This window comes from Arachis duranensis, chromosome 9 (genome assembly GCF_000817695.3).
Source record: "Arachis duranensis cultivar V14167 chromosome 9, aradu.V14167.gnm2.J7QH, whole genome shotgun sequence".
Lineage (NCBI taxonomy): Eukaryota > Viridiplantae > Streptophyta > Magnoliopsida > Fabales > Fabaceae > Arachis > Arachis duranensis.
The window spans coordinates 109,148,372-109,164,975 of NC_029780.3; the positions used below are offsets into that span (position 1 = coordinate 109,148,372).

The 16,604-nt window shown below is 33.2% G+C and overlaps 2 protein-coding genes across 9 annotated transcripts; one reads left to right on the forward strand and one right to left on the reverse strand.

The window, feature by feature from the left end:
- Positions 1 to 5,595: 5,595 nt before the first annotated feature.
- LOC107467105 (dihydrodipicolinate reductase-like protein CRR1, chloroplastic) lies at positions 5,596 to 9,163 on the reverse strand. Of its 6 annotated transcripts, none has more exons than XM_052254576.1 (9): positions 8,942 to 9,163; positions 8,746 to 8,868; positions 8,581 to 8,655; positions 8,440 to 8,505; positions 8,253 to 8,348; positions 8,058 to 8,174; positions 7,791 to 7,982; positions 7,631 to 7,717; positions 5,596 to 5,947 (listed from the first exon to the last, which is right to left on the reverse strand). In XM_052254576.1, exons 1-9 carry the CDS (start codon positions 9,074 to 9,076, stop codon positions 5,597 to 5,599), a joined length of 1,242 nt encoding a protein of 413 aa, XP_052110536.1. In that variant the 5' UTR covers positions 9,077 to 9,163; the 3' UTR covers position 5,596. The 6 variants fall into 6 exon arrangements, with proteins under 6 accessions (XP_052110536.1, XP_052110534.1, XP_052110538.1 ...); XM_052254574.1 differs by having other exon boundaries at positions 7,791 to 8,003; XM_052254577.1 differs by lacking the exon at positions 5,596 to 5,947 and adding an exon at positions 7,359 to 7,561 and having other exon boundaries at positions 7,791 to 8,003; positions 8,942 to 9,161.
- A 3,003-nt stretch (positions 9,164 to 12,166) lies between these two features.
- On the forward strand, positions 12,167 to 14,747 carry LOC107467035 (BAG family molecular chaperone regulator 1). Of its 3 annotated transcripts, XM_016086045.3 has the most exons (6): positions 12,167 to 12,474; positions 12,560 to 12,810; positions 12,908 to 13,227; positions 13,307 to 13,563; positions 13,658 to 13,804; positions 14,062 to 14,747. In XM_016086045.3, exons 3-6 carry the CDS (start codon positions 12,993 to 12,995, stop codon positions 14,455 to 14,457), a joined length of 1,035 nt encoding a protein of 344 aa, XP_015941531.1. In that variant the 5' UTR covers positions 12,167 to 12,474; positions 12,560 to 12,810; positions 12,908 to 12,992; the 3' UTR covers positions 14,458 to 14,747. The 3 variants fall into 3 exon arrangements, with proteins under 3 accessions (XP_015941531.1, XP_015941529.1, XP_015941533.1); XM_016086043.3 differs by having other exon boundaries at positions 12,167 to 12,810; XM_016086047.3 differs by having other exon boundaries at positions 12,167 to 12,810; positions 12,968 to 13,227.
- The last annotated feature ends 1,857 nt before the right edge of the window (positions 14,748 to 16,604 follow it).

Genomic DNA, 16,604 nt, shown 5'->3' on the forward strand with positions numbered 1-16,604 from the left:
ACCTCCATGATATAGCTGTTCCACCATATGTAAAAAAGTATCCTGTTTGAGATCTCCCTTTATGTGGATCAGACAAGTATCCAGCATCTGCATAGCCAACTAATTGTGACTTGGATCCATATGGATAAAACAATCCCATATCAACCGTTCCATGAAGATATCGAAAGATTTGTTTGATTCTACTCCAATGTCTTCTGGTTGGAGAGGAACTATATCTTGCTAGTAAATTCACAGCAAATGATATATTGGGTCGTGTATTATTAACAAGATACATTAGCACTCCAATGGTAACTAAGATATGGTACTTCAGGACCAATGATACTTTCATTTTCTTCTTTAGGACAGAATTGATCCTTTTTTACATCCAAAGATCTTACGATCATTGGGGTACTTAATGGATGTGACTTATCCATATAAAATCTCTTCAAGATCTTCTCTGTGTATGTTGTTTGATGAATAAAGATCCCATTTTTTATATGCTCGATCTGCAAGCTGAGACAAAATTTAGTCATTCCAAGATTTTTCATCTCAAACTCTTCTTTTAGAGTTTTTATAATTGTTGGAATTTCTTCAGGAGTCCCAATGATATTTAAATCATCAACGTACACAGCAATTATAATGAATCCAGATGCAGATTTCTTTATGAAAACACATGGACAGATATCATCATTCTTGAATCCATTTTTGGCCAAATACTCAGTAAAGCGATTATACCACATTCGTCCAGATTACTTTAGACCGTATAAAGATCTTTGCAATTTGACTGAGTATAACCCTTGCGAATATTCATTGGATGGTTTAGATATTTTTAGTCCTTTAGGGACTTTCATAAAGATATCACGATCTAATAAGTCGTACAAGCAGGCTGTTACCACATCCATTAAATGCATATATAGTTTATGATATGCAGATAAACTGACCAAATAACGCAATGTTATCGCATCCACTACAGGGAAATACGTTTCTTCATAATCTATACCGGGCCTTTGTGAAAAACCTTGTGCCACAAGTCGGGCTTTGTAGCGCACAACTTCATTTTTCTCATTTCGTTTTCTCACAAATACACACCTGTATCCAACAGGTTTTACATCATCTGGTGTACGGACTACAGGTCCAAAGACTTCACGTTTTGCAAGTGAGTCTAATTCAACATTCATGGCTTCTTCCCATTTTGGCCAATCGTTTCTTTGTCGGCATTCTTCGACTGATCTTGGCTCAAGATCCTTACTTTCATGCATGATATTTAATGCCACATTATATGCAAATATTTCATTGACAATTGTCTTATTTCGGTCCCATTTCTCTCCTATAAAGACATACTTTATCGAAATCTCGTCAATTTCACAATTTTCAGGTACCTGAACGTCTTCTAGCGTTAAAATTATATCGAAATTTTGGACAACTGCAGATGTCTTTACTATGTCTTTTTCAACAGGAATAGTAATTACCTCTTTTCTTTTTCGAGGATTTTTGTCTTTAGAACCGACAGGCTTGCCACGCTTCTGGCGTGAATTTGCTTCAATGGCTACTTGTCCTACTGGGACATCAATTCGAATTGGGACATTTTTCGCTGGTATATTAGATTTGGTTATCCTCTTTGTATCAGAAAATGCATCAGGCAATTCATTTGCTATTTTTTGCAAATGTATAATCTTTTGAACTTCTAGTTCATATTGCCCTAATCAAGGATCTAAATGCATCAACGATGATGCATTCCAATTAAGTTCCTTTTTAGGAAGCTTATTCTCTCCCCTAATGTTGGAAATATTGATTCATCAAAATGACAATCCGCAAATCGGGCTTTAAATACATCTCCAGTTTGTATCTCAAGATACCTCACTATAGAGGGAGAATCATATCCAACATACATCTCCAATTTTCTTTGGGGTCCCATTTTGGTGCGATCATCAGGTGGTGCAATAGGACCATATATCGCAGATCCGAATATTCTTAAATGAGAAATATTTGACTACTGGCCAAAAGCTAATTGCATAGGAGAGAATTGATGGTAACTCGTTGGCCTCAAATGAATAAGTGTTGTGGCATGTAAAATAGCATACCCCCAAACCGAGGTTAGGAGATTTGTTCTCATAAGTAAGGATCTAGGAATTAATTGAAGGCGTTTAATAAGTGATTCTGCTAACCCATTTTATGTGTGAACATAAGCTACTGGATGTTCAACACTTATTCCATTAGCCATACAAAAAGTATCAAAAGCTTGGGAAGTAAATTCACTAGCATTGTCAACACGAATTACTTTGATTGGATTTTCTGAAAATTGTGCTTTTAATCGAATAATTTGAGCCAGTAATCTCACAAACGCTAGGTTGCAAGAAGACAATAAGCACACATGTGACCATCTCAAAGATGCGTCTATTAAGACCATAAAATATCTAAAAGATCCACATGGTAGATGAATAGGTCCACATATATCACCTTAAATCTTTTCTAAGAATTTATGGGACTCAAATCCAATCTTTACTGGTGATGGCCTTAAAATTAACTTCCCTAGAGAACATGCAGCACAACAAAATTCAATAGATTTAAGAATCTTTTGGTTCTTTAGTGAATGTCCATGGGAGTTTTCAATAATTCTCTGCATCATGATTGTTCCCGGATGACCCAATCGGTCGTGCTAAGTTATGAATTCATTTGGGCTAGTAAACTTCTGGTTTACAGTGGCATGTGATTCAATTACACTAATCTTGGTGTAATATAACCCAGATGAAAGTGAGGGCAACTTTTCTAATATAACCCTTTTATTTGAATCATGAGTTGTGATACATAAGTACTCATGACTTCCCTCATTCATAGTCTCAATATGATACCCATTTCGGTGAATATCTTTAAAACTCAACAAGTTTCTTAGAGATTTGGTAGACAATAGTGCATTATTTATTATGAATTTTGTTCCTCTGGGAAACAAAATTATAGCTCTTCCGGAGCCTTCAATGACATTGCCTGAGCCAATAATAGTATTAACATATTCTTCTTTTGGCACAAGATATGTAAAATATATATCACTTTTGAGAATGGTGTGCAAACTTGCACTATTCACAAGGCATACATTTTCATTATATATTCTTGCCATTTTCTTCAAAGATAAATAATAATAAAATAAGTAGTAATACATGCACAGTCAAATTGAATTCTTGATTAGAATTATTTTTCTAAAAAATACTGCACATAATGTCATATACTAAAATTTTATTTTAAAACTTGACACATTTAATGATTTCAAAATTCATAAACATTAATATTTTATTATTTATATACATCATATTTGAAACTTAAATACATAGAAGGAAATCCAACACAGCTGACGTGAACTCTGTACTAATTTCATCTCAACACTTTTTGATGAAATTCATGTTGCACCCATCATTTCCGGGAGCTTTAGATGATTCACAGTCTAACACTGTCTCTCTCATCTCCTCTACCGATGAAATTCTCTCCAAAGCTGCTGAATATGCTTCATCAATTCAATTTACTAACCCATCTCTAAATCCCACAATTGGAGATCTCTCCTAATGATACAGGTCTTTGTAAAACTCTCTAATAGCAATTTTGATTCTGACTTGATTTCTGATCAACCTCCTATTAAGTACCAGCGCCTCAATCCTGTTGGTCCTTCTCCTCGCCAATGCCAAATTATGCAAGTACATAGTATTTTTGTCCATATCCTTCACATGCCGAGATCGCGATATCTATTTTCAGTGCACTTCTTTTTTCACATACCATTTCTCGCAATAACTAACTAATGCCTTCTTTCTTGCTTTCACTGTACCGTCATAAATTTCATTGCTAGCCATATCATCTATCTTCTTAATCTCATCCTTAAAACCTTAAATCTTCTTATCCATGTCACTAAAATTGTCCTTATGCCACATTTCCAACGAGACCGTCAGAGCTTTCACCTTATCTGTGAACTGCCCATCACCAAGACTTTTCCATTCTTCTTTGACTATTCTCAAAAACCCTTCATGCGATTTTAAAGATGATTCTATCTTCCGGTTTTAAAAAGCATAAAAATTTACACAAGTATTAACAAGGTATAATTTTAAATTAATTTGATATTTTTTAATTGATATTCATATTTTTGTTATTTACTAATTCTAATTTGATAAACTAAAAAGGAGTAAAAGTCCTTTTAGTCCTTAACTAACTATTTATCCGACGTACATTGCGCTTCTAACAATTATAAAAATACAAATCGTTTCTCACCCACCTTTGTATTTATTCAATCCGGTCCTTGCAATCGGTTGGCAACAAGTCATACGCTGACGTGTCAAGTAACATGTCTATATGGTTTTGTCTTATTCGTAATAGGGACAAGTCCCTGAGCCTCTCAACTATGCAACGTGGTTCCTCCGCTTCTTTCTTCTTCTTTCTTCCTTCTCCGCTCATTCTTCGCTCCTGCGTCCTCCCTTTTCCTAATTCGGCAAGTTAACAACTATTATGTCACGGATTGAAACTCAAATATTTAAGAGTTTGTTGCTGGTTAATGGGTTATTGTATGTACAAGACAGGATTTGAACTCTCATGCTTATTTAAACAGACTAGTGAACTAACCAGGCTAAGGATTCGATGGTTCCAGAATATTTGGACCATTAAATGGTCCTATAACAAAATATATTTTTTAAATTTTATAAATTATTATTTTATCATTCATCTATTATGTTTATTAACAATCAAAATAAAAAATAATAACGAATTAGATCTTCCATTGATCGTAATAAACATTTTGGACATTCCAATCGATTAAAAGTTTATATTTGATTCGTGACATTCCTACAGAAATCGTGTTTCTTTGAAAATCAATCGATTGGATTATCAAAATAATCGATTGAATTTCAGGTTTTCCATAACTTAATCGATTAGACTACAGGTTATCACAAAACAATCGATTGAAAATTGCAAGGCAGCATGATTTTTGCAAAAATTAATCGATTGGTCATATTACCCATCGATTGAACGATGACTAAAATGTGGATTTTTTAAAATTCAATCGATTGCTTATACTACCCAATCGATTGAATGCTTCAAAACAACCTGAGGTCTCACAATTCAATCGATTGGTTGTGTTACCCAATCGATTGAAGTCATCAAAACAATATGGATTCGCCCAATTCAATCTATTGGTTGTGTTACCCAATCAATTGAAAGCTTCAAAGTAATATGGATTTGCCCAATTCAATCGATTGGTTGTGTTACCCAATCGATTGAAAGCTTTTACAATTTTACTCTATTTCTATGCACTATAGAGATATTTTAGTTTAAAAAACTTATATTTTATGATGAAGTAATGTCATTTTCATTTATTATTTCAGCAACAATGCCATACAAATTTTATATCTTGTGAATTATATTTTATTTTATATAATTAATTTATGTAAAAAAAATCCATATCTTTTTATTTATTTGCATTCTATTTTGTTTTTTTCATTTGTTCAAGATTTGACCTCTCTATTGAATCTTGACTAGAAAAAAAAAACACCATGCAATATATATCAAAGCATTTTAATAATCTGTTCATATATTGCTAAGACATATATGAAGTATATATATTACAAATTTTTAATCAATTCTTCCTAGATTAACAATGAAAGCTCCCTTTCCAATCCTCCATTAGAGCGATAGGACTTTTAGACTTATCATCTTCAGATTTTACAGTTTTCTCAGGAGGCACACGATCCGTTATTTCCTCATTGTAAAGCTCTAATAACGTTACTTTCATGTTGTGCTCTGCATTCTGAGCCTCCAATATATCGAAGAGCACAGAAGGATAATTGGATTTCAATACAAAATATTTGAGCAGACATAAAAAGCAGTTAAAACAGAGATTATTTCCTGCACCGCCGATATCCCCTGCGCCACCGGTATTTCCAGTTGGGGGTGTTTGATATGAATTTCTCAAAAAGGAGGAACATTTCAAGCAACGAATTCCCTGTCAAAAATAAGAATATTTATTACTAGCCAATACATAATTTTAAAAAAGGTAAGTCAAGAGACATTATAACTACCCAGGTATCGAGTCATAAGCCTGCACCACTCTCTCATGATACATAAATAGATTGATACACGATTCTAATGGTGGGATTGAATAATTGGTGATAGATTATTCACCAATTTATAATATTAATATTAAAGAAAAGACAAGATTAGAGTATCTAAATCAAAATAAAGTCTTAAAAATTGAAGATAGAATTTTAAAGTTAAGATAGATGAATAATAAGATAATAATTTATAAAAACGATAAGAAAATTGAAAATGGCGTAGTACGTACACAATTCAATCGATTGAGTAACACAACCAATCGATTGAATTGGGCAAATTCATATTGCTTTGATGACTTCAATCGATTGGGTAACACAACCAATCGATTGAATTGTGAGACCACAAGTTGCTTTGGAGCATTCGATTGGGTAATATAACCAATCGATTGATTTTTGCGAAAACAATGCTGCCTTGCAATTTTCAATCGATTGTTTTGTGATAACCTGTAATCCAATCGATTGAGTCATGGGAAACCTGAAACTCAATCGATTGTTTTGATAATCCAATCGATTGATTTTCAAATAAACACGATTTCACAGCTCTACGAACGTCACGAAACAAAAAGTTTATTACGATCAATGGAAGATCTAATTTATAAAATAAAAAATAGTTTTTATAATTAAATAAAATATATGGGGTTAATTTGTAATTAAAATTAGAAAAGAACTATTTAAAAAACTTACCATTTCCAAACGTTCTGGACCATCGAATCCAGTGCCAACTAACCACTGAACCAATCCAATTTAATTTATATATTTTTATTTATTATTTGTGATGTTTTGGCTACGTAAGATTTGTCATTATAAATTATTAAGTATATGAAATGATTGATATCATAATAAGACTAAGCTATTGGCACAAATTTGTTTTTTCATGGGCTTTCAATAATTAATAAATTGAAAAAGTATATATATATATGCAAAACAAAGTAAAAAAATTTTGAATTTTAAACTACGTTAATAAATTAATAGAGTTTTAAATTTTAAACTTCTTCTTAGACTTCTAAAGGTAGTTGATTCAATAGGTATTGTGTTATGATTTCAGTCGAGTTAACTTTCTTACTTATTTTAGCAGCTTTTCAGTGTGTCTCGTGTGTTGATGAGTGGCAATTTATCCATGAAAGCATCATTTATTATCTTCATCATTTGATATGAATCATATGATTATATATGGCTTCAGTACAAAATATGTACCAACATACATTAATGACTAACCTACCTATTTATAAAGCTCTCTTTTGGTTCTTTGCTTCACATGTTTCTCTATCTATGCACAGGAATCATCCATCAAACTTTATACGATTTCTAATGATCAAACTGCAAATATCTATGATGTTAAAATGTGCAGAGCATTCTTAATTTCTTCATATACACCATTTGAATACTTAATAAAATTTAAAGATGAAAAATAAAACGGCTTTAAAAGAATTGAGATATGTGTGTAGTCTTCTTAGTGGCATTATTATATGGTTTTACAGGAACTTCTCCAAGCCATACACCAAATTCTGCAGAGATGATAAAGTAGGAATGAATTGGTGAAAGAAGAATGATATAGAATGAATGAAGGAAGGTACCTTGAGGCGCACAACTTTTCTAATGGCTAACAGCAAGCCTGGCATGAGGCATTGCACATTTGTAATATCATGCTTGATAGAATATATCTGCATGAAACGAGTGAATGTTAAAATTTATTAACTAAGAAGGGGATAACATAGAAAACTTCTTGGTTCTTACCTCTCCTGGAGCAGAGAAGTGAACTGTTGTACTTGAGGGAAGTCCTGGAAGTACCAAGCTATGCACACGAATTCCATCTCCAAGGACTTGACCCCTTGCCAACACATCCGTTGAAGCATCTTCTCTGTTATAGATCTGACCCAGGTTTGACAGATTCTTTGCTATTTGGTTTGCATCTACTGATGGAAGATCCTGTTCACCAGCAATCCAATCCTTATTTTTTTTGGATAACATCTTCATGAAAAATCATTCACAGCACTATCTTACATTTGCATTAGCCTTGGATTCCACAATCTCAACGTTTCTGTAATGGAAAGAAGCTGAAATTGCAGCTTGTTGTAGCAATATTGATCCTATGGAAAGGGTTGGTGCAACCAACACACCCTGGTATACATAAAAATGCTAATCAAGTCCCATACACCTTACACCTTAGTTAGTTACCACCAAGTTTTTTGTGCTCACCATGGTGGCCTTGTCACAGAATGCAGATAATGCTGCAACCGTATCTAATTGCATTCGCGGAACGTGGACTACGCTTCTCATGCCAAATGCTGTTACCTACTCAAACATGCACATTGAAAAACATGTCACACTACTTATTACAAAACTGTCTCCTACCCTTTTTAATTAGTTAGTTGAGACACTAGACCTGTTTTACATTGTCATATACGGAGGAAGGATCAGTGAAATCAACTACAACTCCTGCTCCCTTGGACTGCAAATTCCATTCTTCAAAACATAATACAATAATTAAAACCGTATGATGCCATCACATGATTATATATATTACCTGAGATATAGAACCCAAAACCATAGTGAGATCATTTATTATGGGTATTTCAAGGGGCTCTTCCATGCCACATACCTAATAATAATAATTAAGAAAACAAGGAACTTGAGAAAAACTTGTCTAGTTTCAGAGACAAAAACAAATAAGAAAAAAGAACATAAATACCTGTCCAATATCTTCCCCAACATGACAAATATCTACAGCACCAGCGAGTTCCATTCCCCTGGCTTTAGTCACAGCTTCCACTGCTGCTCTTCCTATCTCCTTGGATGCTCCATTTATCACTACCTGTTTTAAAACCATATCACTTCATTAGCATTTTCACAATGCATTGCATGTTGGTAAATAATGATAATGGCACCTTAATGTTGGTTTGTGTAGGCTGGACAGAGCATGAAACACAATGCTTGATTCTGTAATTGTGATTGTGATGAGAATTATTATTCCTATTCAAGTAGTAGTTGGTGGAACGGAAGTGAGAGCTTAAGGATACCATGGCTGCTGCTCCTCTATGCAACACGATAGATAAGGCTATAAATATGATATATGACCAATGTGTTTATTGAGAGATAAGGTTTTTGGTTCTTTGATAGGCCTTTATTAGACGCCGTATATACATGCTTTTCCCAATTCATTGTTTCACAATTAAATATCACCATTAATTATTGTATGTTATCTAATCTAATAAAAACAAAAATAAATTAGTAAGGTGCTCTTTATTGAATCAATCACCTTCAGAAATTTAAAATTTAAAATTTTATTAGTTTATTTTGTATTTGTATAATATATATAATTAATTATTTTTTTATTTTTAATTAAATAAAAAATATATAAATTTTCTTTACGTACTCTTCCAATTTTATTACGTACTCTCTTTGTACATAAAAAAGAATTACATATAATATAATATCATATAATATGAAGTTTATGTATTATATGGAACCTACTACATAACAACTGTCTTATCTATTAAATATAATATAATCATATGGAGGACAAAGCTTAATTCTAAAATAATTTTAAGTCTAAATAAGTACCAATCATAATTAGCCAATTAAACTGCTACGCATGATCACCAAATGTTGAAAAGGTCATAATAATCCACCAACTGAACAAACTTGCACTATTTTGTATGCTAATGTGATAGTGATTTTGAAAAACAACGACATTGATCCACCAACTTAAAACTAAGAGAAACACAAGTTTTAATGTATATGCAAACATCTAAATTCAGAACACACAACACACAGCATCAGTATGTGCAGAGTTCTTGCATTGTAATTTTCCTGAATCACATGACTCAGCTTATTCTTTATTAGACCCCACACATGTAACATGTATATATGTTCTTTTTGAAGTAGTTGTACATTATATATCTATATATATTCTCCTAATAACTGTTTCAAAAATACATGTTGAAATGACACCAAATTATTGTAAAATATAAATAGTTGCTTCTGTGTTCTATAGTCAATGGTCTTATATATCTCAACTTAATTGTAAGGTCTTAATCATTAATCAATTAATCAATAGAAGATGAACATTTGCTCTATGTATAACCAATACTAATTCATCATTTTGTCGGTACCTATCAAAGGATTAATATGTTACACCTCACCTGAAAGTTTGTTAAAATTTCCATTTGGTAAATCCACTAAAAAAATTATTTATAACATAAACTAATAAATTAAGAAAACAAAAAGTAAAATTGTTATCTTTAAAAACCAAAGAATAAAGTTTTATTAGAAGGTTAAAAAGGATTCAATCCCCTGAAGCTAAAATCCAAAACACCAAGTTGTGTTGTAATCCAACTTATATCCCGTTGTCTAATTGTTAATTGCCACATTGTGTATAAGGTCTTTGGGGAGAGATCACATCAATGACAATGTATCACGAGAGATGGATTATTAGCTAGCTAGGTGACGCTGACAATCTTGACTATAAACCTAAGTTGGATGCACTTTTATGTGAAAGATCCTTTTAGATTGAACCATACACAATTATGTGAAGCCTAATTGATCATCAATCCCATCAAAAAATTAAAAGGATTTTATAATTTTAAGATGAAAAAAAGTTTACACAATTAAAATTATTTCTTACACAGTGGATTGTTGGGCATTGTGATCAAGTATTGTTTAATTAAAATCCTAATTGGTCGGTAGCTTGTCTCTAATGAAACATGGCCCAATCCCTCCATGACGGCTTGGAAATGAGAGAGCACGGTGAGGGTTCAACACTGAATCGCAGCTCCGAAAGCAGTGTCACGTGCGGCCAAAGTGTCGGTGTGGACTGTGAAATGGAGTCAGCATCTGCTTTTAGGCTTAGATTTTAGAACCCACCTTCATGCTCCCTATTTTCACCATGTCTCCATTTTTTCCTCATCATGTCATGTCCTCACAAATTCATTTTTAATCTTACTTACAATTCTCTTCATCTTAATTTTTATAATACACTGACTCAATGTATTATTAAAGATGAAGTTTAGCAACTCAATAATAGCAAACATGCTGCTGGTTGCGCGCATTGACACCATGTGATATGTACACTACTTATGCTCCAATAGTATATTGGTTTTGAAGCAACAATTTGTTTGCTCTGAATTAGTTCCACCCTAAGCACAATTTTAGAGTTTCTTTAGTGTTGTAATAAAAATTAGGGAAATGCTAGATAAATAATGATTATCTTAAATAACATGAATAATCACCAATCAAATAAAAATACACTACACTTTAATTTAATATTATTAATTAAATTTATTCTTTTAACCCTATTAATTCACATTATTTATATATTTAAAAAAATTGTTGTTTATCTATATCTTTTCTAAAAATTATAGCGAAAATTGAAAAGTAAGAGTATTAGAGTAGTATATATACGTGTATATACTGCGTGCTGCGTCATCTAAAATAAATTCCAATTCCAAAATTACCCTTACCCCGGATACCTGTCTTTCACCAAACCCCACACTCTCTCATTTCCCCCTTTTCCTTTTTTTTAACCCAATATTCTTGTGGTGGCTATTGTTTTATATTAATTTTTTATAAATATAATAAGTCATCTTAATATTTTACTCATATTTAATTATTGAGAGGAATTAATTTAAATGAAATATATGTTAAAAATGACAATAATAATATAACGTACAAATTTTATAAATAATTAAAAATGTAGAACAAAATTAATAGCAAGGATAACAACAAAAAGAATAATTCAAAATATAAACAAAACTCTCACTTCATATTTTTATCGGAATAGTTTTATTAACCATATTATGCCATCATAATTATTACTATTGTAACTACCATAATCATAATTTACACAGAAATCACCTTTTCTTTTTTTGTTGTGGTAGAATAGAATTGCAACAGGGAACAATAATCCATCTTGATTAATCATATGATATGATGTGACGATATTTTATCGACAATTATTTAAACCCAATTTGTTTACATTTTATGAAATTATTAATAACATCAAAGTCACAGGCTGCTGCCAGCATGGTTAGCTGGCCACTCTTTTTTTTTATTAATATATTTCATTTTTGCCGATTTTTCTTTTAAAACTATTTTTTGTTTTTTTAATCTCTCTCTTCCATCTTTCATCTACACCGATTCCTCCAGAGAGAGAGAGAGAGAGAGAGAGAGAGAGAGAGAGAGCGAGCAAAATCCTGATTATTGGAATTGTTTTTCTCTCTGGATTTTGACTTCACATTACATTGCCCTTTTTTTCTTCTTCTTCATCTTCAGAACAACACAGTCACCGGTTCTATCAGATTCTCTTTTGTTCCATTTGTTAATTCCACTCCAAAATTACGCGACAAAACTCTCACACTCACCACATTCATTATTTTCCTTCACACAAACATTACTGCCTTTAATTCGGACCCTTTCTCAGGTTCATTTTCTTCTCTTCTCTCTTTCATTTCTATGTAATTTTCCCCCTATTCATCTGAGTCTGACTTTCTTTTCCTTTGAGAAAGTGTGAACTTTTCCGTCCGGCGATTTGCCGTGAAAGCAAAGATTTGGAGGGTTGATGCGTCGGTGTTTTTCTTCATCCGAACGCCATTGTTGATTCTTCTAGTAAAAAGCACAAGGGGGAAAAACAAAAGGCGGAGCTTTCGTTTCTTCAGTTTTCTCTCTCTTGAAACTTGAAGCTTTTTTGGCTCTCTTTCTTTTTCCCTACGGGGATTGGAGTCGTGGAATGCGGGCTATTCACACTTCCACGCATCAGGTTCTAACAACGTCATCGTTTCGGTCAATCGAGTCTCTGTTTTTTTCTTCTTTTTTTTTCTCTTTCTCTCTCTTCTCACACAAATCAAACTTGGCAGAGATCTAATCTGAGCTTCTGGTTCTTTCTCTCTCTCTCACTAACTTCAACACAAACACAGAAGTGTTACTGAAAGAGAGAAGAAGATGATGAGGATGAGGAACATGACCAATAATTATGGGGTCTCCGCCGTGAATAATGGAAGCGAGGCTACAACTACGAGGGCAATGGAATGGGAGATGAGACCAGGTGGAATGCTGGTTCAGCGCAGAACCGATGACTCGGATCGGAACTCAGTGCCGCCGGCACCGACAATTAGAGTTAGGGTTAAATACGGATCAACCTACCATGAAGTCAACATTAGTTCTCAAGCTACATTCGGTAAACCCCCTTTTTCTTTAATAATTATATTATATTATTATCTGTTGATTTATTTATGTTTACTGTTGTAATGTATTAGGGGAATTGAAGAAAATGTTGTCTGGTCCAACTGGGTTGCACCACCAGGATCAGCAGATATATTACAAGGACAAAGAGAGGGATTCAAAGGCGTTCCTTGACATTGTTGGAGTGAAGGACAAGTCCAAATTGGTGTTGGTGGAGGACCCTCTTAGCCAAGAGAGAAGGTACTTGGAGATGAGAAAGAATGCTAAGATGGAAAAAGCTGCCAAGTCCATTTCTGAAATCAGCTTGGAAGTTGATAGACTTGCAGCCAGGGTATGCTTTCTTCTATCCCCCTTTTCTTCTTTTTCTATGTATTAAATAAATGCTTCAGTAGTTGGGTGGTGCTGATTAATTCGGACTTTGTCAGGTGTCAGCACTTGAATCAATTATTAGTAAAGGTGGCAAAGTTGCTGAAATTGATGTCATTAGTCTCATTGAGCTCTTGATGAATCAACTCCTTAAATTGGATGGTATAATGGCTGATGGAGATGTTAAACTGCAGAGGAAAATGCAGGTACATTCTTCTATGCATAACTTTGCACTTTTCCTGCATTTGGTAGCTATAACATAACACAAATAGAGAGAGACAGTCATAGGAAATTTGTGTCTCTTTTGTCTCCGTTTGACACATTGGCTTGTACTTGTTTTCAACTCTAAATACTTTTTGTGTGTCTCTTTATCTCTGTATTTATGTTTTATATATTGCAATTCTGTTGATTCCCATTGATTAATTATGGTTTGTTCTGATGGTGATGAATCCCCATTTTGAAGGTAAAAAGAGTTCAAAAGTATGTTGAAACTCTTGATATGCTTAAAATTAAGAATTCTATGGGCAATGCCAACAATGGAGGGCACCATGCATCAGTGAAGGCCCAACAGAGGCATTCAAATGTGCATAGACTAGCAACAATTCAAGAGCAACCACAATCACAAGGTGTGTCAAATGGGAATAATCATAGATCAGCAACAATTCAGGAGCAGCAGCAGCAAAACCAACCCTCAGAAGTAGTAGTTACCACAAAATGGGAGACATTTGATTCTCTGCCACCGTTAATTCCAGTATCTTCTTCCACATCCACATCAGCAAGCCCACTGAATAATGGCAACAACAACAATAGTAATAACAATTCAGTTCATCACAAGTTCAATTGGGAATTCTTCGATTGAGTAGCATAACCACGTGTACCTTTTATTTTTATTTTTGGTAATTGTGTGGAGATGTGATTTGGGGTTTAATTTGTCTTTCCACTTGGGACTTGGGAATGTTACGTTATATGTTACAGTTACAGTTACATACATTCTTTTCTGTACTTAGATTTGTTTTAGTAACCCCCCATTAGTCTCTGTCCATTTACTTCACCGGAAATAAACGGGGTTGCTCTATAATAGTGATGATTAATTATCATAAAAACGGTTCCATCTTTTTTAATTATATATATGATATGATTTTTGGTGCACCTCTTCATTTTCATTCATTTCAATTTTGGTCTGGTCAATGGTAAATTGTTGGTGAAAAGGGCGGTGGTTACGTTGATGAAATAGGAATACCACTATTAATTTTATTTTGGTGCCTTGCTTATTGTGGGGGCTACAAACGGACAAAAAGAGTGGCATCTATTAAAGTGTTTGCCTTCCTATCATGAAAAAAATAAGAAGGAAATATCCCCCCAATGACAACAAGACAAGCCTGAAAAGCCATCAATAGGGTAGAAGATGAAATCATATATGTTAACTAGCTATAACTAATTATTAGCCACTAGGTTTGGTAATTTATACAGTAGGGTCTCATGTTTTTAAGAAATTGCTAATTGCAAAACAGATCTCAGCCAAATTATTATTCCGGAAATAGAAAGTATTGTTCCGGGGTTTGAAGCCAAGGTTTTTGCGAGGCTATGATACCCCCTATCCCTATGACCTTCTGCTGAGTTAGCAAACACTTTAATGCAAACGCGTTTTAATAATGAGCGTAATGATTTGGTAGTAGATAATCAAAGCAGTCATATACCAAATCTTCCTTTCTTTTTTCAACTTTAATTTGTTCTAGAAATTGATGGAATAATTGCACAAGGAAAACAGCAAATAAGCGATACTTGGTTAAGAATGGCATTTTGCAACCATAATATAAAATATTATATAATATTGCAACAAAGTACAACCTTCATCCATGTGCCTTAGTCAAAGAGTTTGACATCATATTTTTACCTAAAATTTTAATACAACCAATTTATGAATTTTTCAAAAATAATTTTCTGCCTATTTTAGTTATACACTTTATATTACATTACAATAATATAATTGATACATTCACAAATACGAGTAGAAATCAAAGCAATCCAACTTTCCCATTAGATTGGATACACAGGAGAGGAAAGAATATGTACATTATCTTAAATTACATATCAAAGGGAAAAATAAAAAAGAATTCTGTTATCCACATGGCTTCACGCAGAATTATATATTGCAATTATTGCTGTATAGTCTACCCTATTACACGAGTAACACAAATAAAGCTAGGGAGGTTCAAGAGAATCTAGCTAGGCAATTCGTATTCTATACTCTCCTTATAATTGAATGGAGTGCATATTTTGCTTTTGTGAAACACTTCACGTTGCCAATTATACTTTGGTTTGTTTGACATGGGGTATGGCAGAGTGGATTAAACATCAAGGAACCATGCATGGTTCTATCTTATTACACTTCCAAGAGGCAAGACCCATGTGTTATTGCCACAATGTTAAAACCGCATAATTGGATTACACTTATTTTTATTTGATTATGCAAATAATCATACAGATAAGGTCGTAGCATCATACATGGAGACAAATTAAATTTGGATTTATTTCATTTGATTATACAAAAGACTATGTCCTATGTGCCAGAATCGATTAAAGACATAACTCACAAGGTTCCAATTTTGAAGGCGGTTCTTGCTATCTATCCATAACCATAAATAAAGGCATCACAACCATTGAATCAGAATAGAAAAAAGGAAAAAGGATGAACACATGCTTGTCCAATGTGATCAATTCAGAATTCAGATATAGAAGATTGAGTAAGCAATCATTCTTCCAACTTGTTTATAACTCATCTCTCATAGACTCTGGCGGTCTCTATTGAGATAAGGACTGTTTGCTCAATTATGACCCTATTGTCATTTACTACGCATACTTTTGGTCACAATATTTTAGTGTGTTTAGTAACTTCTTTTTTTAATTTTCCCCTGCTTAATAATATTTTAACAAAAATGCCACCTGCGTATAAAAAATTAGCTACTGTATCTTTGTGTATAGATACATATATTAGTTAATTTATTT